This window comes from Pseudophryne corroboree, chromosome 4 (genome assembly GCF_028390025.1).
Source record: "Pseudophryne corroboree isolate aPseCor3 chromosome 4, aPseCor3.hap2, whole genome shotgun sequence".
NCBI lineage: Eukaryota > Metazoa > Chordata > Amphibia > Anura > Myobatrachidae > Pseudophryne > Pseudophryne corroboree.
The window spans coordinates 793,126,996-793,153,697 of NC_086447.1; the positions used below are offsets into that span (position 1 = coordinate 793,126,996).

A 26,702-nucleotide genomic window follows, 5' to 3' on the forward strand; every position below is an offset into this window, starting at 1 on the left:
GAGGAACTGTATCGAAGGCCTTTGCAAAATCTAGGAAGACCACATCCACTGCTTTTCCTTGATCAAGATTATTGCTCACTTCCTCGTAGAAGCTAATTAAGTTAGTCTGACATGACCTGTCCCTCACAAACCCATGCTGGTTCTTACTAATAATCCTAGCGGACTTTAGATACTCCTGTATGACGTCCCTTAGAATTCCTTCCAATATTTTCCCCACTATAGATGTTAAACTAACTGGTCTGCAGTTTCCCGGAAGATTTTTGGATCCCTTTTTAAATAATGCTATATGCCAATCCTTCGGTACCATGCCTGATCTAATTGAACTATTGAAAATCAACTATAGGGGTCGTGCTAGTTGTGAACTAAGCTCCATAAGAACCCTCGGGTGAAGTCCATCAGGACCAGGTGATTTATTAATCTTAATTTTGCTTAGTCTCTCCCGGACTACTTCTTCGCTTAAACAAGTATCTAACCATGAATCATTACTGTCACAATTGTTATGCTCTACTCCCACCATCAGTTCTTCACTGGTGAATACTGATGAAAAGAATTTGTTCAGTATTTCCGCTTTTATTTCGTCATCATTTATCAATTCTCCTAATTCATCTTTTAATGGACCTATATTCTCCTTTTTTAACCTTTTACCATTTATGTATTTAAAAAACTTTTTAGGATTGGTTTTACTCTCTATAGCGATTTGCTTTTCATTTTCCATTTTAGCTGCTCTTATTGCTTTTTTGCGTTTCTTATTACACTCCGTGTAATACTTGAAAGACTCCTCCTTTTCATTAGATTTAAATGCTTTGAAAGCCCGCTTTTTTTTTTATCCATTTCTGCCTTAACCTTCTTGTTAAGCCACATTGGTTTGAGTTTAATACTCCTGCGTTTACTGCCCATGGGAATAAAGTTCTGAATATTGCTATCCAGCAACCCTTTTAAAACATCCCACATTTCCGAAGTGTTCTTGTTATTAAACAGAACCTCCCACTCTATGTCGTTAAGTGCACATCTAAGCATACTGAAATTAGCCTTCCTAAAGTTAAAAGTTTTGGTGGAACCCCTGTAGCTATGTTTCCTGAAACTGATGTCGAATGTGATCATATAGTGATCACTGTTACCCAAATTCTCCCCAACTTTAGTGTTTGATATAATGTCCACATTATTAGTAATTACTAGATCCAGGGTAGTTTTACCCCTAGTTGGGTCCTCGACTAATTGAGACAAGTAGTGATCCCTAATCATATTTAAGAGGTGTAGTACTGCTGACCGGCGGTCAGGAGACCGCCGGTCAGCTTACCGACGCTGGGATCCCGGCAGCATACCGACGCCGGGATCCCGGTGGGGAGGGGCGAGTGCAGCAAGCCCCTTGCGGGCTCGGTGGCGACCTGCGGTCGCCACGGGTTCTATTCCCACTCTATGGGTGTCGTGGACACCCACGAGTGGAAATAGTCCCTGTTGGTCGGCATGCCGACCATCGGGATAGTGAGCCGTCGGGCTGGTGGAGGAGGTCATGTGACTGTCGGTCAGCTGACCGGCGGTCACATGAATACCACCCATATTTAAGAACCTGCTGCCCCTCGCATTAGCACATGAATCGTTACTCCAGTTTATATCCGGGTAATTAAAATCCCCAATGACAAGAATGTCCCCCAATCCCGCAGCCGTTTTGATTTGCTGCAATAGTTGTTCTTCCTCATGTATGCTAATATCCGGCTGTTTGTAGCATGTGCCTATGACTAGTTTTTTTGCATCAATTCCCCCACTTGAGATTTTTACCCATAATGACTCCACATTATCGCCAGTCTCCTCATAGATAACCTCCTTTAGGTATGGTTTAAGCGATGGTTTAACACAAAGACATACACCTCCTCCTCTTTTGTTAGCCCTGTCCCTCCTAAAAAGAGAATACCCCATCAAGTTAGCAACCCAGTCGTGAGAGTCGTCCCACCATGTTTCTGTAATACCTATAATATCATACTCAGCCTTTGATGCTAACAATTCCAATTCCCCCATTTTACCTGCTAGACTTCTTGCGTTTGCAAGCATACATTTTAGTTTATCGGTTCCTTTATTTGTTTGTTTTCCTAAAGATTTCCCATCCTGGTTAACTAGTGCATCCGTAGAGTTAATGATACAGACTGTCCTTCTCGCTCCCTCTCCCACCCCACCGTACTTAGTATTGCCCACCTTACTTTTCTCTTTGGTCAACCCAATGTTCCCCTCTAAAATCACCGCCCTGACATAAGTATTTTCCCTTAAGTCCCGTACAACATTTTCTATAGTCTGTAATGATGACACATAATTGTTATTATTTAATGCTTTAGCAATACCATTCTTAACACCCCTAATAGAACCCATGTAAATACCCTTACCGGCTGCACTTTCCCTCTTAACTCATCCCTCTAGTGCTAGTTAAATACCTTATTAAATAAATAGATGACATCACATTTTGCTGCTTTTCTCAACTAAGCTTTTAGATGTAAACGGTGACACAGTTCCCAGTCAGTGTACTGTAGGGTTCTGTTACATACAGTGTATTATTCAAACACAATTTCTCTAATTTCCAGTATTACTGCTTTATAATAGATGCAGGATGTAAATGTATACATGAGCTCCTCTACATACTGGGCCTGATTCTGAGTCGGAAACAAAGTAGCGACATATGCGAACATTGGTGGCTACCACTTTTACTATGATATGCTAACGCAGGTCTCTGTCCTTCTGTGCATGTATCCTTGCGCCTTCATATGTATTCATTGTTTCTCTGACGTCCTAGTGGATGCTGGGTACTCCGTAAGGACCATGGGGAATAGACGGGCTCCGCAGGAGACTGGGCACTCTTAAAAGAAAGATTAGGTACTATATCTGGTGTGCACTGGCTCCTCCCTCTATGCCCCTCCTCCAGACCTCAGTTAGAATCTGTGCCCGGCCAGAGCTGGATGCACTTAGTGGGCTCTCCTGAGTTCACTAGAAAAGAAAGTATTTATTAGGTTTTTTATTTTAAGTGAGATCTGCTGGCAACAGACTCACTGCTACGAGGGACTGAGGGGAGAGAAGCAAACCTACCTGCTTGCAGCTAGCTTGTGCTTCTAAGGCTACTGGACACCATTAGCTCCAGAGGGATCGAACACAGGCCCAGTCCTCGGTCGTCCGGTCCCGGAGCCGCGCCGCCGTCCCCCTTGCAGAGCCAGAAGACGGAAGATAAAGATGAAAAACGGCGGCTGAAGACTCCTGTCTTCATTAAGGTAGCGCACAGCACTGCAGCTGTGCGCCATTGCTCCCATAGCACACCACACACTCGGTCACTGTTGGGTGCAGGGCGCTGGGGGGGGGCGCCCTGGGCAGCAATTAGTTTACCTTTTGGCATAAATTAGCACATAATACAGTGTATAACACTGTATATGTGCAAAAACCCCGCCATTAACATTATAAAAAGCGGGAGAAGCCCGCCGCTGAGGGGGCGGGGCTATCTTCCTCAGCACAGCCAGCGCCATTTTCTCTTCACAGCTCCGCTGGAAGGACGCTCCCCAGGCTCTCCCCTGCAGTATCCAGTACGACAAGGGTAAAAAAGAGAGGGGGGGGGGCACATAAATTTAGCCGCAATTTGTGTATTAGCAGCTATTGGGAAAAATCACAGTATAGTGGAAATCCCTGTGTTATATAGCGCTGTGGTGTGTGCTGGCATACTCTCTCTCTGTCTCCCCAAAGGACTTTGTGGGGTCCTGTCCTGAGTCAGAGCATTCCCTGTGTGTGTGCGGTGTGTCGGTACGGCTGTGTCGACATGTTTGATGAGGAGGGCTACGTGGAGGCGGAGCAGGAGCCGATCAGTGTGATGTCGCCCCCTACGGGGCCGAGACCAGAGTGGATGGATATGTGGAAGGTATTAATCGACAGTGTCAACTCTTTTCATAAAAGGTTCGATGACGTAACAGCCTTGGGACAGCCGGCATCTCAGCCCCCGCCTGCCCAGGCGTCTCAGAGACCATCAGGGGCTCAAAAACGCCCGCTAGCTCAGATGGCAGACACAGATGTCGACACGGAGTCTGACTCCAGTGTAGACGAGGATGAGACAAATGTACAGTCCACAAGGGCCATCCGATGCATGATTACGGCAATGAAAAATGTGTTGCACATTTCTGACATTAACCCAGTTACCACTAAAAAGGGTATTATGTTTGGGGAGAAAAAGCAGCCAGTGACTTTTCCCCCATCTGATGAATTAAATGAATTGTGTGAGGAAGCGTGGTGTTCCCCTGATAAGAAACTAGTGGTTTCTAAGAGGTTACTGATGGCGTACCCTTTCCCGCCAACGGATAGGTTACACTGGGAGACATCCCCAAGGCGCTCACACGATTATCTAAAAGGGTGGCACTGCCGTCTCAGGATACGGCCGCCCTAAAGGAGCCTGCAGATAGGAAGCAGGAGGCTATCCTGAAGTCTGTTTATACACACTCAGGTACTATACTGAGACCTGCTATTGCTTCAGCATGGATGTGTAGTGCTGCAGCAGCATGGTCTGATACCCTGTCAGACAACATTGATACCCTCGACAGGGATGCTATATTGCTAACCATAGAGCATATAAAGGACGTCGTCTTGTATATGAGGGATGCACAGAGGGACATTTGCCGGCTGGCATCTAGAATTAATGCAATGTCCATTTCTGCCAGGAGAGTATTATGGACTCGGCAGTGGACAGGTGATGCTGATTCTAAAAGGCACATGGAGGTTTTGCCTTATAAGGGTGAGGAATTGTTTGGGTACGGTCTCTCGGGTCTCGTATCCACAGCAACAGCTGGGAAGTTGACTTTTTTACCTCAGGTTCCCTCACAGCCTAAGAAAGCACCGTATTATCAAGTACAGTCCTTTCGGCCTCAGAAAGGCAAGCGAGTCAGAGGCGCATCCTTTCTGCCCAGAGGCAGGGGTAGAGGAAAAAAGCTGCACCAGACAGCCAGTTCCCAGGAACAAAAATCCTCCCCTGCTTCCACTAAGTCCACCGCATGACGCTGGGGCTCCACAGGTGGAGCCGGGTGCGGTGGGGGCGCGTCTCCGGAACTTCAGCGACCAGTGGGTTCGCTCACAGGTGGATCTCTGGGTTCTACAAGTGGTATCTCAGGGATACAAGCTGGAGTTCGAGGCGACTCCCCCTCGCCGTTACCTCAAATCAGCATTGCCAGCGGCTCCCAGGGAAAGGGAGGTAGTGCTGGCGGCTATTCACAAGCTGTACCTTCAGCAGGTGATTATCAAGGTTCCCCTCCTTCAACAGGGACGGGGTTACTATTCCACAATGTTTGTGGTACCAAAACCGGACGGTTCGGTGAGACCCATTCTAAATTTAAAATCCTTGAACACTTACGTAAGGAAGTTCAAGTTCAAAATGGAATCGCTCAGGGCGGTTATTGCAAGCCTGGAAGAGGGGGATTTTATGGTGTCGCTGGACATCAAGGACGCTTATCTGCATGTCCCCATTTACCCACCTCATCAGGAGTACCTCAGGTTTGTGGTACAGGACTGTCATTACCAATTCCAGACGTTGCCGTTTGGTCTGTCCACGGCACCGAGGGTGTTTACCAAGGTAATGGCCGAAATGATGATACTCCTTCGGAAGAAGGGAGTTATAATTATCCCGTACTTGGACGATCTCCTTATAAAGGCGAGGTCCAGAGAGCAGTTGTTAGTCAGCGTGGCACTTTCTCGGGAAGTGTTGCAACAGCACGGCTGGATTCTGAATATCCCAAAGTCGCAGCTGATTCCTGCGACGCGTCTGCTCTTCCTGGGCATGATTCTGGACACAGAACAGAAGAAGGTGTTTCTCCCGGTGGAGAAGGCCCAGGAATTGTCATCGCTGGTCAGGGACCTCCTGAAACCAAAACAGGTGTCGGTGCATCACTGCACGCGAGTCCTGGGAAAGATGGTGGCTTCTTGCGAAGCAATTCCCTTCGGCAGGTTCCATGCAAGGATCTTTCAGTAGGATCTGTTAGACAAATGGTCAGGATCGCATCTTCAGATGCATCGGTTGATCACCCTGTCCCCAAGGGCCAGGGTGTCTCTGCTGTGGTGGCTGCAGAGTGCTCATCTTCTCGAGGGCGGCAGATTCGGCATACAGGACTGGATCCTGGTGACCACGGACGCAAGCCTCCGAGGATGGGGGGCAGTCACTCAGGGAAGGAACTTCCAGGGACAGTGGTCAAGTCAGGAGACTTCACTACACATAAATATACTGGAACTAAGGGCCATTTACAACGCCCTGAGTCAAGCAGAGCCCCTGCTTCAAAACCAACCAGTGCTGATTCAATCAGACAACATCACGGCGGTCACCCATGTAAACCGCCAGGGCGGCACAAGAAGCAGGATGGCGATGGCAGAAGCCACAAGGATTCTCCGATGGGCGGAAAATCACGTGCTAGCACTATCAGCAGCGTTCATTCCGGGAGTGGACAACTGGGAAGCAGACTTCCTCAGCAGGCACGACCTCCACCCGGTAGAGTGGGGACTTCATCCAGAAGTCTTCACGCAGATTGTAAACCGTTGGAAACGGCCACAGGTGGACATGATGGCGTCCCGCCTCAACAAAAAGCTAAAAAAATATTGCGCCAGGTCAAGAGACCCTCAGGCGATAGCTGTGGACGCACTAGTGACACCGTGGGTGTACCAGTCGGTTTATGTGTTCCCTCCTCTTCCTCTCATACCCAAGGTACTGAGGATAGTAAGAAAGAGAGGAGTAAGAACTATACTCATCGTTCCGGATTGGCCAAGAAGAACTTGGTACCCAGAACTACAAGAAATGATCTCAGAGGAACCATGGCCTCTGCCTCTCAGACAGGACCTGTTACAGCAGGGGCCCTGTCTGTTCCAAGACTTACCGCGGCTGCGTTTGACGGCATGGCGGTTGAACGCCGGATCCTAACGGAAAAGGGCATTCCAGATGAAGTGATTCCTATGCTGATAAAGGCTAGGAAAGATGTAACAGCACAACATTATCACCGTATATGGCGAAAATATGTTGCTTGGTGTGAGGCTAGGAAGGCCCCTACAGAAGAATTCCAGCTGGGGCGATTCCTGCACTTCCTACAGTCAGGAGTGACTATGGGCCTAAAATTAGGATCCATAAAGGTCCAGATTTCGGCCCTATCTATTTTCTTTCAAAAAGAACTGGCTTCACTACCTGAAGTTCAGACGTTTGTTAAGGGAGTGCTGCATATTCAGCCCCCTTTTGTCCCTCCAGTGGCACCTTGGGATCTTAACGTTGTGTTGGATTTCCTGAAATCCCACTGGTTTGAGCCACTTAAGACCGTGGACCTAAAATATCTCACGTGGAAAGTGGTCATGCTATTGGCCTTAGCTTCGGCTAGGCGTGTGTCAGAATTGGCGGCTTTGTCGTGTAAAAGCCCTTATCTGATCTTCCATATGGACAGGGCAGAATTGAGGACTCGTCCCCAATTTCTCCTTAAGGTGGTATCAGCGTTTCATTTGAACCAACCTATTGTGGTGCCTGCGGCTACTCGGGACTTGGAGGACTCCAAGTTACTAGATGTAGTCAGGGCTTTGAAAATCTATGTAGCCAGGACGGCTGGAGTCAGGAAGACTGACTCGCTGTTTATCCTGCATGCGCCCAACAAGCTGGGTGCTCCTGCTTCAAAGCAAACTATTGCGCGCTGGATCTGTAACACGTTTCAGCAAGCTCATTCTGCGGCAGGATAGCCGCATCCTAAATCAGTAAAAGCCCATTCCACGAGGAAGGTGGGCTCTTCTTGGGCGGCTGCCCGAGGGGTCTCGGCTTTACAACTTTGCCGAGCTGCTACTTGGTCGGGTTCAAACACATTTGTTAAATTCTACAAGTTTGATACCCTGGCTGAGGAGGACCTTGCCTTTGCTCATTCGGTGCTGCAGAGTCGTCCGCACTCTCCCGCCCGTTTGGGAGCTTTGGTATAATCCCCATGGTCCTTACGGAGTACCCAGCATCCACTAGGACGTCAGAGAAAATAAGAATTTACTCACCGGTAATTCTATTTCTCGTAGTTCGTAGTGGATGCTGGGAGCCCGTCCCAAAGTGCGGACTCTCTGCAATACATGTACCGTATATAGTTATTGCTTACCTAAAGGGTTATTGTTTTGAGCCATCTGTTGACTGAGGCTCAGTTGTTGTTCATACTGTTAACTGGGTATGGTTATCACAAGTTGTACAGTGTGATTGGTGTGGCTGGTATGAGTCTTACCCTGGATTCCAAATCTTTTCCTAGTAATGTCAGCTCTTCCGGGCACAGTTTCCTTAACTGAGGTCTGGAGGAGGGGCATAGAGGGAGGAGCCAGTGCACACCAGATATAGTACCTAATCTTTCTTTTAAGAGTGCCCAGTCTCCTGCGGAGCCCGTCTATTCCCCATGGTCCTTACGGAGTACCCAGCATCCACTACGGACTACGAGAAATAGAATTACCGGTGAGTAAATTCTTATTTTCGGCTGCTATTGTTCAGGCTGCATACATCATCAGCATGTGCAGAAGCCAGGCTGTACGCATATAGTGCTTCCATGACACTGCCACAAGACAGATCTGTTCCGTGTTTACACACATTAACAATCCAGTTGCCTGGCAGAGATGCCCATCACACGGACTGAGCCAAGCGGCCATGCGCCATCCTCTCTCGCATCCTCCGTCAGGGTACATATACATGGTGAGGCACACTCGCTGTCTGCGGTTGCTTTCTTCGTTCTGTTGATAATCGCGGGATGCATTCATATTTGTGACTAGGTGATTCATCGCGCCCTACGGGCGCTCTTCACACCGTCGTAAGGTGCTACGCCCCCTTAACCCTTGCACACCCTTGTGGCGTGCAATATTTTTATTATATGTAGTATTACCTCCAATCATAATTGTGTGAGTGGTTAAATATTGCACGGACAAAGGGTGTGCAATGGTTAAGGGGACGAAGCTCCTTGCAATGGGGTGAACAGCGCACGCAGGGGCTGATGAATCACCTAATAGGTGCTTTGGTTGGGGAGTGGCGGGTGTGGGGAAGATGCGGATGGGATCCGGGGGTGCCGCGGGAGGGGGAGGGGCGGTTGCAGTGGTGCCGCAGGTGGGGGAGGGGCTGGTGCGGTGGTGCCGCAGGTGGGGGTCCGGAGCCACCGCGGGTGGGGGAGGAGCAGTTGCGGAGGTGCCCCGGGTGGGGGAGGGGCGAATGCGGTGGTGCGGCAGGAGGGGCAGGTGCGGGTGGGGGAAGGGGTCCGGAGCTACCGCCGGTGCTGGAGGGGGTGTGTGGGGGTGCTGCGGATGGGGCCCGGAGGTACTGTGAGTGAGGGAGGGGCGGATAATGCTTCTGTCAGCAGATAAGCTGCTGTCCTCCCTTTGGCAGTGGCTCTCCCGGAGACGTCATTAGGTTAATGTCTGGAAAGAGAGTGAGTGTGTGTGTGTATATACAGTGTCTGTGTGTGTGTGTAATGTATGTACAGTATGTGTGTGTGTGTGTGTGTGTGTGTGTGTTTATATATATATGTGTGTGTGTATGTGTGACTGCGGCATAATGTGTGTAAGCGTCACTGGTACAGTAGGAGTTACGTGTGTAAGCGGCACTGGTACAGGGGGCATTACGTGTGTAAGTGGCATTGCTACAGGGGGCATTACGTGTGTAAGCGACACTGGTACAGGGGGCGTTACGTGTGTAAGCAACACTGGTACAGGGGGCGTTACGTGTGTAAGCGTCACTGCTACAGGGGGTGTTACTTGTGTAAGCGTCACTGGTACACGGGGGCGTTACATGTGTAAGCGTCTCTGGTACAGGGGGCATTACATGTGTAAGTGTCACTGGTAAAGGGGGGCGTTACATGTGTAAGCGTCACTGGTGCAGGGGGCGTTACATGTGTAAGTGTCTCTACTATAGGGGGTATTATGTGCGCTGTGCCTTTGTAAAGTGTGCAAGGGTGCAAATTTATAGTTTGCAGGGGGGCGCCGAACACCCTAGCACCGGCCCAGACTGCACACCCACTGCACTGCACAGCACGGTCACCTTTTACATTGATTCAGCGTACAGACATTACCCTCCGCAATATCACCCACTCTATCCGTTACATTAGCAATCTCTGGGCTTCCAGGCCGGCAGGCCAGGTCCTGTGTTGCGGAGTCAGGGCCTCTGGGGATCAGGGCATGGCTGTGGCGGGGAGGCACTTCTGTAACATCACACGCAGAGAAGGCTTCGGGGCTCAGAGAGTATGCGGTGCAGGAAGGGCTATGAAAGCCTTCCACTGTGGCGCTTTCATACACATCTATGCCGGTGGCCGCAGCAGCTTTTGTTCCACCTGTGCTGCGGCTAGGGAGTGGGGATTGTTGATGCTGGAGGGGGCAGGCAGACTGGCAGCAGGACATAGGACGCTGCAGTAAAAGGATGTTTTTTGCCCCTATCTACAGCGCAGAGACTTGCTGCAGATGCAGTGGCATACCCTCCAACTGTACCTTTTTGGCAGGTACAGTCCCTTTTTTTTTTTATGGTCTGTACCGATTTTTGACTCTCCAAGCTTCCATTGAAAGTATAGGAAAAGGAGCGTGGGCACGCGGCTGTACCCTTGGCAACGCCCCTTTTCGAATTTGTATACATTTTTATGTGTAAAGTGTTGGAGGGTATGTTGCTGCAGATGCAGTGGGATTATTTTGGGGTGTGGTCCCATTGCTAATCCTGCTCTGTGAATACACAGCAGGCAAAGGGCAGAGCCTCCCATTGGATGTAACCTGTGTGGGAGGGCCTTTCTCGCCCAATCAGCTGTGGACTGGGTGTGATAGACCTGCCACTAACCCAATGAGAGATGCGTTATACACACAGGCACAAAGTCACAGATCTGGTCTATTATATAGGAGATTGCGTCAGGCCCACTATCTGTATAATGATGAGGTCTGATGTCATCATTTCAGTGTTCATTAGGAGAACTGATAAGCAGACTGCACCCGGGTGTCACCCTTTCAGGGAGTGACACCAAAATACCGGCTCCTCCACAGTGGCCAGGAACCAGGTGCTGCACTGTATCATGCAGCGCCCAGATCCTGTCATTGAAAGGGGAGCCAGCAATACAGGGAATGTCTCCAGGGGCAGTCCAGCATCTCCTCCGGGAATGCTGGGGATTCCCCCGGAGTGATGTAAACAGGGGCTTCCCATGAGACCACACCCTCTCCCCATGAAGCCACTCCCCCTTTTTGGACATGCGTACATGAGGTGGCTATTTGGCACACTGGGTGTCACCGATTAACTCTAACGTTACTTCATATGTTTGTCCTTTTTTGTTTTAAACTGTTTGAGAACTGATTGTTATTGTTTGTAATGTATTCGTGTTTTTAATCCAGCACTGAGGTAATTGCATTTTTCCCATGCAGAGCGATGTGATCCGTAAACCACAGGGTCAAATTGAATTAAATTCCACCAGTCACATAGTGAGAGGTGATGGGAAGCAGACTGTGCAGGTAATGTAATAAACATGTAGACTGTATTCATTTGTAAAACTCTCTAATCTCCCTGTACATGGGGTCCACATCTGGCCATCTTTCCCCAAACTGTACCTGTCATTCATGCCAGTGGCAGTACTGGCTGTAATACATTCTGGCTTTAGTTTATTTTTTTAACATACAGTATATACACCCAATGTCAGACTTTGTATGGTACATTAAGTAGCTTCACGTTTAATATTACGTAGGCCTATCAACAAGACATTAAGGGGGACATTTACTAAGCAGTGATAAGAGCGGAGAAGTGAGCCAGTGGAGAAGTCGCTCCATCACCCAATCAGCAGCTCTGTATCATTTTATAGTATGCAAATTATAGATGTGACTTCAGTGCTGATTGGTTGCCATGGGCAACTTCTCCACTGGCTTACTTCTCTGCTGTTATCACTGCTTAGTAAGTGTACCCCTAAGCCATTAAGGGCTGGCTATATTTACTAAACTGCAGGGTTTCAAAGTGGCAGAATTTAAAATGCAGTGGTGCTCAATTCAATAATCACTTGGGCAAAACCCGCAACTTAGTAAATAGAGACTTAGGTTTACTTTTCCCACTGCATTTGGCTTTTCTTTTGCTGGTGACTATATACAGGAATGTTATGTACTCAACAAAATATTTCACGTTCTATTTGCTGTGTAAACACATGTCAGACTCACATCAGAAAGAAGCTACAGGAAAAAGTTATTATCGCCTGGTAGAGAAAAGAAAGTTATATTTGCCCATTTTCTATGCTAATGTAACCAATGGGCACACTGTTCTGTGAGAAACAATGTATTCCACAGCACCATGCATTTAGAGGAAAATATTCAGGGATATTAGGGTGGATGGTATTATCATGACATATGTCCGTCAATGATAGGCAGTGCTGCCCAGTTATATTTTACTCACCTAGTTACTATCCACAACCATAGCCATAGCCTCACCCACTCCCACCAGCACCTGTGGCAGCATGCTGTACAATAAACAAATATACTCAGTGGTCGAAGTGGAAATTTTGAAGTGGGGTTATGGAAAAGTGAAGGTTGCAATTATGCGCGCGCCTCCGGAAAAGGGGACAGGCTATGGTGGCCAATATCGGGATCGGCGGGATCCCGGGATTTAGGGCCAAAAATGGCAGGGATTCGATCCCGGGATTGGAAGCTCCAATCCCGGGGATTGATGGATCAGCGTTGAGCGTCCACAGGATGCTCAAACGCTGCCCGGCTTCCTCCTTCCGGGGCCCTAGCGCAGCGTGAGAGGTCACGCTGCGCTGTCAGCCGCTGCTGGGAGCCGCCAGCAGCGTTCAAAGGATGTTTTTCAATCCCGATACCCAGTATTGAAAAAATGGCCCGGGATTGGCTTCCCTAGACGTGGCCATTCAAAATGGGACGTGTCCTTCAGTGTGTTTACCACACCATATACCCCTTATACACGTTATGCACCACAATAGTAGGACCCCTTATACTAGTACTGGTGCCCCTTTCACATTATACCACACAGAATGAGCCGAAATTCACATTATACCACACAGTATGAGCCGAAATTCACATTATAGAACACAGAATGAGCCGAAATTCACATTATAGCACATAGAATGAACAGAAATTCACATTATACCACACAGGGGTGTGGATCATTAGATTGACAGTGTCTAGGTCGACAATGTTTAGGTCGACCACTGTAGGTCGACCGTCACTAGGTCGACAGGGTTTCTAGGTCGACATGTTCTAGTTCGATAGGTCAAAAGGTCGACATGAGTTTTCATGTTTTTTTTGTGTCATTTTCTCCGTACAGTGGCCCTCATTCCGAGTTGTTCGCTCGCTAGCTGCTTTTAGCAGCATTGCACACGCTAAGCCGCCGCCCTCTGGGAGTGTATCTTAGCTTAGCAGAATTGCGAACAAAAGATTAGCAGAATTGCATATAGAAATTTCTTAGCAGTTTCTGAGTAGCTCGAGACTTACTCAGCCATTGCGATCAGTTCAGTCAGTTTCGTTCCTGGTTTGACGTCACAACCACACCCAGCGTTCGTCCAGACACTCCCCCGTTTCTTCAGACACTCCCGCATTTTTCCCAGAAACGCCAGCGTTTTTTCGCACCCCCCCAGAAAACGGCCAGTTTCCGCCCAGAAAAACCCACTTCCTGTCAATCACAGTACGATCACCAGAACGCTGAAAAATCCTCGTTATGCCGTGAGTAAAATACCTAACTTTTGTGTAAAATAACTAAGCGCATGCGCTCTGCGAACCTTGCGCATGCGCAGTAAGCGACTAATCGCAATATAGCGAAAATCGGCAACGAGCGAACAACTCGGAATGACCCCCAGTGATCGGGAAGCCCAATTAGTGCATTTGTACCCATGCGACGTGCCTGTGCATTGCTGTGCATACACTAGCGCAGTTCTGACCTGATCGCTGCACTGCAAAAAAAAACTAGCATGCTATCAAGTCTGAATGACCCCCTGAGTCTGTATAAGAAGCATAGCAAATCTTGACGTAGAAAAAAGCCCCGTCTGCTACATTGTAGCACTTCGTATACAGATAAGGAGACTCAGATGCACACAGATATACAATCAGTGTCATATATCAAATTAATCAGCACAGTCTCCTGGTGCGTCCCAGTCACATCACTTTACAACGAAGATGTTTTTTTTTGGGCAAAAAAGACACCCAGTGCTAGCAGAGTCTCGCGGGACCTGGCACGCTGAGAGGGGCTGTTTGGTGCAACTGCAGCAATTACATATAAGAACATATCTGTAGGTGGCACGCTTGTACAAAACGTAAGCAAATAATTCTGATCATCCTGATTGGTTGGCTACATTTTGTATTCAGACTTATATGTTTGTATGTGTTTATGTATGTATAAAATGAGGTTAAATGATCATCTCTATCTTACATTAGCTGGTGACAGAGAAGCGGACTTATTACCTGACAGCGGACTCCCCTAATATCCTGGATGAGTGGGTCCGAGTCTTGCAGAATGTCCTCCGAGTCCAGGCAGCCAGTGTGCTCTTCACACAGCCAGATGTAAAACCAACAGTTAAGGGGCTGCTGACAAAGGTGAGAGACATGGGAAGGAATTAACTAAAACTATTTTTCTTCATCGCTCCAGTTTGTTCCTGTTAATGACATTGGGATGTAATTATGCGACCGGCGGTCTCACGATACCGGACCCCAGGATGCTGATGACCGGCGTCCCGGCCGCCGGTACAGCATACCCAACTCAGTGAAATTGTATAAATTCCTGACTGAAATGATCTTATACATTGTGACACGAGCTACGGGTGGATTGCACACGGCTTAAGATAACAGGGTGGCTTGTTATATGGAGGATAGATCACCCAACAGTATTACAGAATGCTACATTATGCTATTTGTGTTTATCAGGTTAAACATGGATATTCTAAGAGAGTTTGGTGTACGTTGGTTGGAAAGACATTGTATTATTTCCGCAGTCAGGAGGAGAAGGTAAGTAGGTGTTGTATAATATTAGTAAATACAGTATCAAGAAGACTAGGGAAGTAATACCCTTGAACATTGTACTCAATATCCTTTATACCCAGTAACTGCCAAATAAGGGTTTTATTCAGAGGCCCTTATTTGGCATTTGTGAGAGACAACATAAAAAATGTATTAAATAACCAGCATAATGTCTAGAGTACATTAGAGTGCTCCCCAAATTCTGATTTTTGGAACTGCTGCCACAAAATCATCTACACAGGTTTTGCTGACTTACCATTTAGATTGGAAATATTATGGTGGAAGCAGCAGGCCCATCTTAGCGTATAGACACACTGGGCAGATTGCCATGGACCCACAATTCTAGAGACTTTTAAGCAGGGACAGGCTGGCCAGAGGGCATCTTCCGCCAGGGCTGATGCCTCTGGATCTTCTTGGGAGACAGGAGGAGAATGCTGCCTGGCCGCTCTGATTGCTGGTTGTGAATCACACCCAATCAGAGCAGCCAGACAGCATTTGCAGCATTCTCTAGCTGCCTCAATCCTGCAGACAGACAGCGTATGTATGTCACCTTGCTGATTGGTGGATGGTTGGAGCTATCCAGCAATCAGAATGCTGACAGCCATTCACTGTATGGAAGCATGTGGAGTCATGGCGCAGGATCGCAGGAGGGGTAAGTTATTTATTTTATATTTTTTATTATTCCCATGTGCATTGCTTTGCCCCGGGCCCTCAACGCTGCTAAAAAAAGCCCTGTGAAGGAAATTAAAATCCCTGGAAAATACAGCTTTCTAACACTTTAGAACTATCCATGCTCAACATCAAGTCTACAGCAACTCAGGCTTATACCTAAAATATCATGCTGTTGGCCTCATCCGTCTGCTAAGTAAAGTAAGGCATTGGGGCCGTCTTTATTATACATGCATTACAGTGCATTTAAGTGGTTTTAGAACTTTGATAGAAGTATGCTTAGACATACACTTTCTTGCACATGGATGGTAGAAAGATGTCTCAGTTTTGTATAGGCCGAGACCTGATCTATGCCACCGCTGAAAAATGGGGAAAAGCTGTGTGGCTGCAGCCCGCAAACCAGGAAAGCCCTATTAAATTAGCTATTTCCATACCTTGAATCTCATTTAAAAATCGTGCCCTGTGAAATAATTGTTTTTATCTTCATGTGGATGTACAATGATGCACAGGAGAACACCCATCGTCTCCTATCAGAACATTCATCAATCCCCCATCCCCGCCATTTATCCATTTATACATTGCACAAAAATAAGCAAACAGGGGCCACACATTTTTGTAAATCATTGTTATTGCAGAAACGTAGCTTTGTACAAAACATATTAATGTAGTGTTGTGTTTAACCTTTCATCTAGTTCCCTCTGGGACAAATCAAGCTCTGGGAAGCCAAGATAGAAGAAGTAGATCGGTCCTGTGACTCTGATGAGGACTATGAGACCAGTGGACGCAGCCTCTTATCAACACATTACACCATTGTCATCCATCCCAAGGAGCAGGATCCCACATATCTTCTCATTGGGTCCAAACATGAGAAAGTAAGCAATAACAAGGATAAGTCACCTCCTACTACCGTCATATGAGCTGCCATAAGTGTGTATTAGAAGAGTAAGCAAATCGCTCCCAAAATAAGGAGTGCAAATAGAAATGGGTACAACATGCAACAGATTTGATTACAAAGTATGAAAATGGATATAGACGTAATATTACTTCTTATACAGGTAACTTGTACTTTACCTTGATGGTCTGAGACTTGTGCATTAATCAGACATGTTAGTGAGGTCAAGGGCGTAGCTGCCATAGGTCCAGGCAGTGCAGCTGCTATGGGGCCCAGAGCTGAGAGGGGCCCACCTCCGTGTCAAAGTTACATGTGTTATATATATTTTTCGCCATTGGGTGGTACGTAGGGGTTGTTTTAAACTTTTTCCTTTGGGCCTGCGATATATCTAGATATGCCCCTGGACCTGCTCATTGTAGTGTGGTATAAAATGAACTGGAGGGCATTTTAATGTTATATAATATGAACCAGGGCACTGTAATGAGGCACAATATGAACGGGGAGCACTATATATGTGATTTGTGGGTACTGTGCGGCATAATGTGTACTGGCAGCTCTGAAATGTGACATAGAGTGAACTTAAGCACAACTACGATTCATAAAAGAAACTAGGGCACTACTATGGGGCATAACATTAAATAAGGCTCAACTATGGTTCAGAAAATGACTTAGGGCACTATTATAGGGCATAAAATTAACAGCTGCTGCAGAGAGGTGTCTCTCTTGAAGCATTGGGATGCGGACCCCTTCAAAATGTTGCTATGGGGCCCACAAAGTTCTGGCTACGCCCCTGGGTATCATGCTCTATTTCTGCACCAGATAACAGGGTCATTACGCCCCCCAAAACTTTGTGCCTAACTATGCTATTCGTCAACAAAACTTTGAATATTTCCAGGTCATGATGTTTGATGAGCTTTGTGTTGTCAGCTATGTCATCTGATACAATATCATACCTCCCAACTGTCCCGATTTTGTCGGGACAGTCCAGTTTTTTACGGTCTGTCCCACTGTCCTACCGCGGGTCGCAGTGTCCCGCGGGTGGGGGGGCAGTTGGGAGATCGCCCCTGTCACTCGCTGCTCTGAGCAGATCAGCGGTGAATAGATGCTGTGCGCATGCGCACAGCGTCTATTCCTGGCAGAGACGGACGGGGGCATGGCCAGCAGCTCTCTGAGCGCTGTTCATGCCCCCATAATGACAAAAACAGGGGCGTGGCTTGCGATGGAGGCACTTGCCACGAGGCCACGCTCCTTTCTGATAGGCCACGCCCCACATTTTGGACGCGCACCTTCGGCGCGCAGTAGTGTCCCTCCCTGCTACATGACAAAGTTGGTAGGCATGCAATATGGGAATCCTGCCTTTACTGAATGTGTCATTGCTCGTGTTTGATTTAACTATTAAACCAGCATCCATCCATCCATACTACTGTAGACTTTAAATATTAATAATCATGCAGTATTTTTTTTTTTAGAAATTCTTTATTTTCAAATATCTTCTCAGAGCATACAATCAATATAGGGATCATGTACAATACATAATGTGTATTAGAAAACCTACATAAAGAGAAAAAATATGAAATATTCGTACATAATCCTTTTTCACAATAAACAGGCAAGGTGCAAAACATTTTTTAGAAATAGGAATAGTAAAGGATATCAGACCCTGCCATGTTCGAAAAGAGAAAGAAGAGAAAAATAAACTTAGAGAAAAATAGAAAGGACAGAGGAAAAGAGATAGAGAGTAAAGAAGAAGAGAAAAAAAAAGGGGGGGGGGGGGGTCCACTCGGCTGGGAGATACTACCACTAAGTACCTTTGAGTCTTCCAAAAAAGTAGGCTTAGTAAGTAGCAGTGAGTTAAAAGGGACAAAATAAATATAAAAATTATGAACCATGAATATAATTATGTTCGCGTTAGACTGTGTTGAATCCTATCAAGGAGGGGTTACAGGTGCTAGAGCCAGATAGGATGGAGTCCGTTTGTATTCCAACCAACTGAGCCATATAGCTACAGATATACCATGTTTCTCGGGTGTGGAATAGTATATTTCATCCATGGTCATGTAAAAATCCATGCGTTGGCACCAATCCCACACTGTAGGCAGAGAGGTTCAGCGCCAGCGCACTGGGACTACCGCTCTAGCAGCATTGTTCATTTGGTAGTTTTTGTTTTTTTTACAGGAAGGCCTTTATGTTGCTCTACCAAATGTTAAATAACTCAGGAACGGTTTCCAATAGAAGTGCCATATATGATAGTATCAGTGTAGTGTGAGGTACTGGCACAATAAATCTGTACAGGATGACTGGATGCTATAAACTACGGGGAGGGGTTCACTGGCAGCGCGGCTGCTGCATAGGCCCCTACTGGTACAGTAAGTAACACCCAAATGCTGCTCCTTGCACTAATGTGGGGTACAAACACTGCAGAAGGATGTCACTTTGTTAAAACCAACTTTGATCCTATATCTTTTAGTGTATATCTAGCTCATGTGGCAGATCAATGGCTGTTAAAGGGATTAAAGTGGTTTAATGGGTCACAATACAAAGCAAATCAGTGTAACTCAATCATATAAAAACATAAGGAAGCCATAAGGAGAGGCTCACTGGGCACTAGAATGTGAGGCCGCCGGTCGCCCCTTGCACCAATTTCAGCAGACTGGGCACTAGAGTGTGAGGCCACCGGTCGCCCCTGTCACCAGTTTCGACAGACTGGGCACTAGAGTGTGAGGCCCCCGATCGCCCCTGGCACCAGTTTCGACAGACTGGGCACTAGAGTGTGAGGCCCCCGGTCGCCCCTGGCACCAGTTTCGACACACTGGGCACTAAAGTGTGAGGCCGCCGGTCGCCCCTGGCACTAGTTTCGGCACACTGTGCACCAGATTGTGAGGCATATGTAATTTAATAAACATATATACTCAAAATTGATCTGGAGTAAATATAAAGTGTTATAAGTTGGTTTTAGTGTGTGATTAGCTACAGATAAGTACAGTACGTGGGTGGTGATCATGCAAAAATGGTAACTTCAGCCCTATTACTATGTGCAGAGCATATCCTACCTGCCATCGCACTCCGCATAGTCTAGAACTGAGCGCACAGAAGTATGGACAACATCTGCACTTGCAACTGAGAAGGTGTAACTGGGCTGTAAGGGGGCATTAGTACTGGGGCAAAGCTATGTGAGGGCATGTCGATACAATTGCGGTCTATGCAGCATTGGACTTTTTTTTTTCAGGCATTACATTTGCTGGCTGCTGCAAGTCTGCACTGATTTCAGGTATCAATCCAAGGGTAAGATGTACTAAGCCATGGAGAGAGATAAAGTTGAGTGATATAAAGTACCAGCCAATCAGGTCCTGTCTTTTTTCAAACACAGCCTGTTACATGGCAGTTATGAGCTGATTGGCTGGTACTTTATCTCTCTCCAATGTTTAGTACATCTTACCCTAAGTGTAGGAATTAATTTCATAACTATCGGTGTACGAGTGGTGCCATTGCACAGGGTGCATGGCCCTGTGAATGGCACCATCAATACCCCATGGCACCTGCATGTGGCTTGCAGGGTGCCTTCTAGCACTGCTGCTAAGCTGCCTGGAGCATCCAAGGAACGCTCTGGGAAGGCACCTTTTAGCCTGTGGAGCTGCCCGGAGCTTTCTTAGGATACTCTGCCTAGAGCCCGAGGCCACACTCCCTAGGTAGGATGTCATAACATTACAGGTTTTGGGGGCGTGGTCGGTATAAGAAGGCATAGAGCCCTGTCCTGGCCTTGGTAACTGGATGGTATCGGAATCCCGGTGCATGGGATGCCAGTGGTCAGAATACCGACACCTGTAAGTATTCTAAGCCTCCCCCTCTACCCCCCCTAACCCTAACCCTTCCTCCCCACAGCCTAACACTAACTCTCCCTGCTTAGTACCTAACCCTACCTCTCTGCAGCCTAACCCCTTCCCCTTAATGCCTAACCCTTCCTTTTTCATGCCTAACCCCTCTCTGCTTCCTAACCCTACCTCTAGTGCCTAAATCTAAGATTCCACCCTGTAGCCTAACCTTGCCCCTCCCTGTCATTGCTACGATCGGGATGCCGGTGTCACGCTCAGCTTGGAATGAGGATCCGGCGACTGAGGTTTGCCTGAGGATGCGAACACTTGCGAGGGAAGAAGACGAGGTGGCTGGATGTAATTCCTACTCATGGGTCAGGAGCAATAGAAGTGGAGACTACCGAGATAGGATGATCACCAGTGGCGTAACTACTGCCCCCGCAGCCCTCGCGGTGGCTTGGAGGCGAGGGGCTGCGGGGGCGCCACTGATTTACAGCAGACTGACATGCGGACGAGCGTCCACATGTCAGTCTGCAGTCTCCTTCCCTCCGCCGCTTTTTGGAGGGACACAGAGGGCACAGCGCGCCTCCCTGTGTCCCTCCTGCTGCATCATCTCCGGCGGCCGCGGGTCTAATAGGGGAAAGTGCCGTCCGTGAGCTCTAATTGGCTCACGAACCGGCACTTCCTCCTATTAGACCCGCGGCCGCCGGAGATGATGCAGCAGGAGGGACACAGGAGAGGTGAGCTGTGCCCTCCGTGTCCCTCCAAAAAGCGGGGGGCGGGGGGGGGGGGATATCTGGCACTGGGGGGAATATCTGGCACTGGGGGCATATATGGCACTGGGGGGGGGGAGGAATATCTGGCACTGGGGGGAATATCTGGCACTGGGGCATATATGGCACTGGGGGGAATATCTGGCACTGGGGCATATATGGCACTGGTGGGGAATATCTGGCACTGGGGGCATATATGGCACTGGGGGGGAATATCTGGCACTGGGGGCATATATGGCACTGGGGGGGATATCTGGCACTGGGGGGAATATCTGGCACTGGGGCATATATGGCACTGGGGGGAATATCTGGCACTGGGGCATATATGGCACTGGGGGGGAATATCTGGCACTGGGGGCATATATGGCACTGGGGGGGAATATCTGGCACTGGGGGGGAATATCTGGCACTGGGGGCATATATGGCACTGGGGGCATATATGGCACTGGGGGGGAATATCTGGCACTGGGGGCATATGTGGCACTGGGGGGGGATATGTGTACCTGGCACATGGGGGGGGGGCTATATTTGGCACTGGGGCATGTGAGTACCTGGCACCGTGGGGGAATATCTGGCACTGGGGACATATGTGGCACTGGGAGCACAGCCCTAGCAACAAGGACTACCTCCTAGCAACGAGCATGACACCCAGTGCATGAAACACCTGGCAACGAGCATGACACCCAGTGCATGAAACCCCTGGCAACGAGCATGACACCCTGAGCATGAAAACCCCTGGCACCGTGCATGGAACCAAGAGCATGAAACCCCTGGCAACGAGCATGACACCCAGTGCATGAAACCCCTGACAACGAGCAGGTAATTGAAAAGTAATTAGAAGCCTTACTGTAGGACTTAATGTGTAATGGGCATTACGGTGTGTGGCATAACGTATCACGGACATTGCGGTGTGTGTCATAATGTGTCACAGGCATTACGGTGTATGGTATACTATATCGCGGGCATTGTGATATGTGGTATAATGTCTCAGGGTCATTGCAGTGTGTGGCATAATGTATCACGGACATTGCGGTGTGTGTCATAATGTGTCACAGACATTGTATGTGCTATAATGTATCAGGGGCATTGCAGTGTGTAGCATAATGTATAACGGGCATTGCGATTCCTGTCATAATGTGTCACAGGCATTACGGTGTGTGGCATAATGTGTCACAGGCATTACGTTGTGTGGCATAATGTGTCGGGGGCATTACAGTGTGTGCATATTGTGTCATGTGCATTATTGTGTGCGGCATAATGTCTAAGGGCCATTGCAGTATGTGGCATAATGTATACTGGGCATTACTATAAGGAGGAAAAATTACAAATAATGTAAGGGGCATGAATCAGGATTATTTTTCTTTCCTGTGGTGGCCAACGTATGGGCGTGCAGGTTGCAAAACTGGGGTATAAGGTAGTCTTTTCCTGCAATGCCACGCCCCTTTATGCGAAACCACGCCCATTCCAACGAAACCACGCCCATTCCTTTCTTGCTCCCAATTATGGAGCATGAAGGGGGGGGGGGGGGCGCCAAATAATTTTTTGGCTTGGGGGAGAAAAATTTCTAGTTACGCCACTGATGATCACTGTAAATTATGAACTGCGGGTGGTAACCAGTGACTTGGAAAACTGAAGACTGTAAGCTGTGGCTTGAATAACGAGGCTGAAGAGCACTGAAGATAATGAACTGTGGGTTGTGAACTGTGGCTTGGAAGACGAGGTTGATGAACACTGAAGATGAAGAACTGTGAACGGTGAGCTGTGGCTTGAATAACGAGGCTTAAGAACACTTGAGGATAATGAACTGTGGCTTGAAAGATGAGGTTGAAGAACACTGAAGATGAAGGACTGTGAACAGTGAGCTGTGGCTTGAATAACGAGGCTGAAGAACACTTGAAGATAATGAACTGTGGCTTGAAAGACGAGGTTGAAGAACACTGAAGATGAAAGACTGTGAACGGTGAGCTGTGGCTTGAATAACGAGGCTGAAGAGCACGGTAACTGTCGACGACCAAGATCCTTGAAGAATCAAGATTACCGAGAGCGCCCCTCTCAGATGGTATCAGGTTAGGGACGGTGGGACTGCTGCAACCAGAAAGACCGAGGCAGAGCAAAGCTGGAGAATAACCAAGGTACCGAAGTAACCTGGGAGCACAGGGCTTGAGATCCAACACCTAAGTAGTAACTTGAAGCACTGGCACCCATAGCCTGAACCAGCTCCCTTTTAAGAGGAGAGATCTCCCTGGATTGGCTGGACAGAATGAGCCTGTGCAATAGGTTCAGAGCTTTGGTCTCCAACATGGCGGCCCCTGTGCAGCAGACACATTTTAGTGCTACACTACAACTCCCCCTGGCCTCTCTGGAAGCTGCTCCCAGTGCCAGCAAGCCCACTGCAGCAGCCTCCGGCTATTATGAGTGGACCCGCCACAGCATCCCCTCACCGCTGCACACGGACCCGTCGCAGCAGCCCAGCACCGCCGCTGCCCGCCAGACACCTGAGCGGTAAACGCCGCGGCGCCGATTCCCCGGTAAGGCTTCGGGATGTGACAGCCGTCACCATCATTGTCATCGATGTTGGTATCCCGGTGTCGGTCTTGTGACCAGTGTCAGGATTCCAGTGTTGGTATTCTGACTGCCGGCATCCACAACGCCAGTATGCTAACCAGATCCCCTGGTAGGAATAGGTATGGGTGGCACCGCAAGATGCTTTCCTATAACTGAGGCGTCTTCTCCTGCAAAATCAAATCTAGTTCTTGCTGATCAGTCACATAGCTACAGTACCTGTGCCCAGGGCCGGATTAATAATGGGGCGGATGGAGCTGCAGCTCCAGGCCTCCCCATCAAACACTGCCACCTTACATGATATAGTATTATGGGGGTGATTCCGAGTTGATCGTAGCCCTGCAAAATGTTGCAGGGCTGCGGTCATGACCATAGACATGCAGGGAGACGCCCAGCACAGGGCTATCCCGCCCCACATGTCAGTGTGGACCCCCACGAGGGAGAAACCGTCGGTATGCCGGCTGTCGGGATTCCGGCGCCGGTATACTGTGCGCCGGGATTCCGACAGTCGGCAACCTGAAGACCACCCGTCAGAGCATATGGAGCCTGTAAATCTCTCCTTCTTCACAATCTCCCACAAGACGTTATAGTCAGATGCATAAAATAGGTGAGAGGCAAAAACGTATTTTGGACCTTATTCAGCTTCAATTGCAGTTTTGCTAAATTAGTACAGGGCAAGGCCGCCCAGCGTGCAAATGGCCACCTGCGATGCGTTCGCAATTCAATTGTAATCTACTACTACTACTAAATTAGTGATGCCCCCCGCATGTGCAGCCTGGCTGTGACGGCAGGTTCAGAGCGTCCATGCTTCCCTTTGCAGCGGCCACGTGTGGTGTCACGTGGCCACCCCAAAAATGTCCCAGACCCGCCTCAATTTACGCTGCACCACCCCTGCAATGCCGCTTTGCCACCCCCAACCACCCTGCGAACGCCTCTGCCTGTCAATTATGCAGAGGCATTTGCATCACCGAGAAGAGAACGCATCTCCCGGGCCACGGGCCAAAGTGTTTTCAGGGAGGATGTAGGACGTCAGCTCTGGCCCATGTCAGCCTGATTCTCTGCACTGTAGGAGTAAGTCCTGGGCTGTGCATAGACTGCACAAAGTGGATTTTAGCAGCTCAGCGTACACATATCATCGCACACTGGCACGGCGAATATACACTCCCCCTGTAGGCGGCGACTATCTGAACGCAGGACAGCAAAATTAGCAGCCCAGCGATCAGATCTGAATGACCCCCATTAGAGGAAAATGTTGTTTTGCAATCAACCTTGAATTAGGCCCTAAATACCAAGTCTAACTAATCATCTGTAGTATAGGTAATTTTGCTATACACAACACACCTGCCTTATCAGTGCTGCCTCTCAGTGCGGAACATCTCCGCACCAATCCAGGGGCAAACACAGGATTTGTTGAGGGGGGTTTCAAAGTGCAATCTACAGTCTCCCACAACATTGGAGCAAGTGCGGGAGTCAGAGGGAGCAGTAGACGAAACAGTACTGACCCTGGAACATATACCCTGCACAAGAGTCTTTTTAAACAGTTGATAGTGTATGGAATACAGTATTAATAATTAACTCTATAGATGGTCTATAGCAGTGATGAGGAACCTTCGGCACGCCAGCTGTTGTTGAACTACACATCCCAGCATGACCTGCTATAGTTTTGCTATTTGGCCATGCTAAAACTGTACCAGGGCATGCTGGGATGTGTAGTTCCACAACAGCTGGAGTGCCGAAGGTTCTCCATCACTGGTCTATAGGACAGACTGTTTCAAACATATTTACAGTAACTAATCTAAATAAAATAAGTTTGTCAGTAAAAGGTTAAACATACCATCATAAATACAGAAACATAATAGAACCAGTAGAGACAGAACTGCACTTTCTAAGCACACATTATCCCACCTCATGCCTCTGCTTCCTGGCAGCTACTCTCAAAATACTAATGCTCATTACTTCCTATCTAAACAATAGTAATGATTGCCCCCGTTCAAATTATGAATAATTCTTCTGTTCACATTTTATAGTATCAGCAAGGGTGTAGCTACCATAGGTGCAGGCAGTGCAGCTGCTATGGGGCCCAGAGCTGAGAGGGGCCCATCTTCCCTGTCAAAGTTACATGTGTTATATACATTTCTCTAACGTCCTAGTGGATGCTGGGAACTCCGTAAGGACCATGGGGAATAGTGGGCTCCGCAGGAGACTGGGCACTCTAAAGAAAGATTTAGTACTATCTGGTGTGCACTGGCTCCTCCCTCTATGCCCCTCCTCCAGACCCCAGTTAGAATCTGTGCCCGGACAGAGCTGGGTGCTTTTAGTGAGCTCTCCTGAGCTTGCTTATAACTTAAGAAAGTATTTTAGTTAGGTTTTTTTATTTTCAGAGAGCTTCTGCTGGCAACAGACTCTCTGCTACGTGGGACTGAGGGGAGAGAAGCAAACCTACTAACTGCGGCTAGGTTGAGCTTATTAGGCTACTGGACACCATTAGCTCCAGAGGGATCGAACACAGGACCTGATCTTGTCGTCCGTTCCCGGAGCCGCGCCGCCGTCCCCCTCGCAGAGCCAGAAGACAGAAGCCGGCAGAAGCGGAGAAGACATCGAAATCGGCGGCAGAAGACTCCTGTCTTCACATGAGGTAGCGCACAGCACTGCAGCTGTGCGCCATTGCGCCCACACTAACCCACACACTCCGGTCACTGTAGGGTGCAGGGCGCAGGGGGGGGGCGCCCTGGGCAGCAATTGATACCTCCTGGCGAAAACTGCATATAGACAGTGGGACACTGTTATATGTATGAGCCCCCGCCATTTATTTTACAGAAAATCGCGGGACAGAAGCCCGCCGCTGAGGGGGCGGGGCCTTCGTCCTCAGCACTCACCAGCGCCATTTTCCTGCCACAGCTCCGCTGAGAGGAAGCTCCCCAGGCTCTCCCCTGCAGAATCACGGTAGAAGGGTGAAAAAGAGAGGGGGGGGCACATAAATTTAGGCGCATTAATCATAATACAGCAGCTACTGGGTAAACACTAAAGTACTATGTAATCCCTGGGTTATATAGCGGGTGTGGTTCA

General features: G+C 48.3%; 1 protein-coding gene across 2 annotated transcripts in view; it reads left to right on the forward strand.

Moving 5' to 3' along the window:
* PLEKHH2 (pleckstrin homology, MyTH4 and FERM domain containing H2) overlaps positions 1-26,702 on the forward strand; it is a 417,559-nt gene that overhangs the window by 295,421 nt on the left and 95,436 nt on the right. For both annotated transcript variants that reach the window (XM_063918337.1, XM_063918336.1), the window contains exons 14-17: positions 11,356-11,442; positions 14,353-14,511; positions 14,839-14,919; positions 16,293-16,472. In XM_063918337.1, coding sequence (XP_063774407.1) covers positions 11,356-11,442; positions 14,353-14,511; positions 14,839-14,919; positions 16,293-16,472 — 507 coding nt within the window. The remainder of the gene's footprint in view (positions 1-11,355; positions 11,443-14,352; positions 14,512-14,838; positions 14,920-16,292; positions 16,473-26,702) is intronic.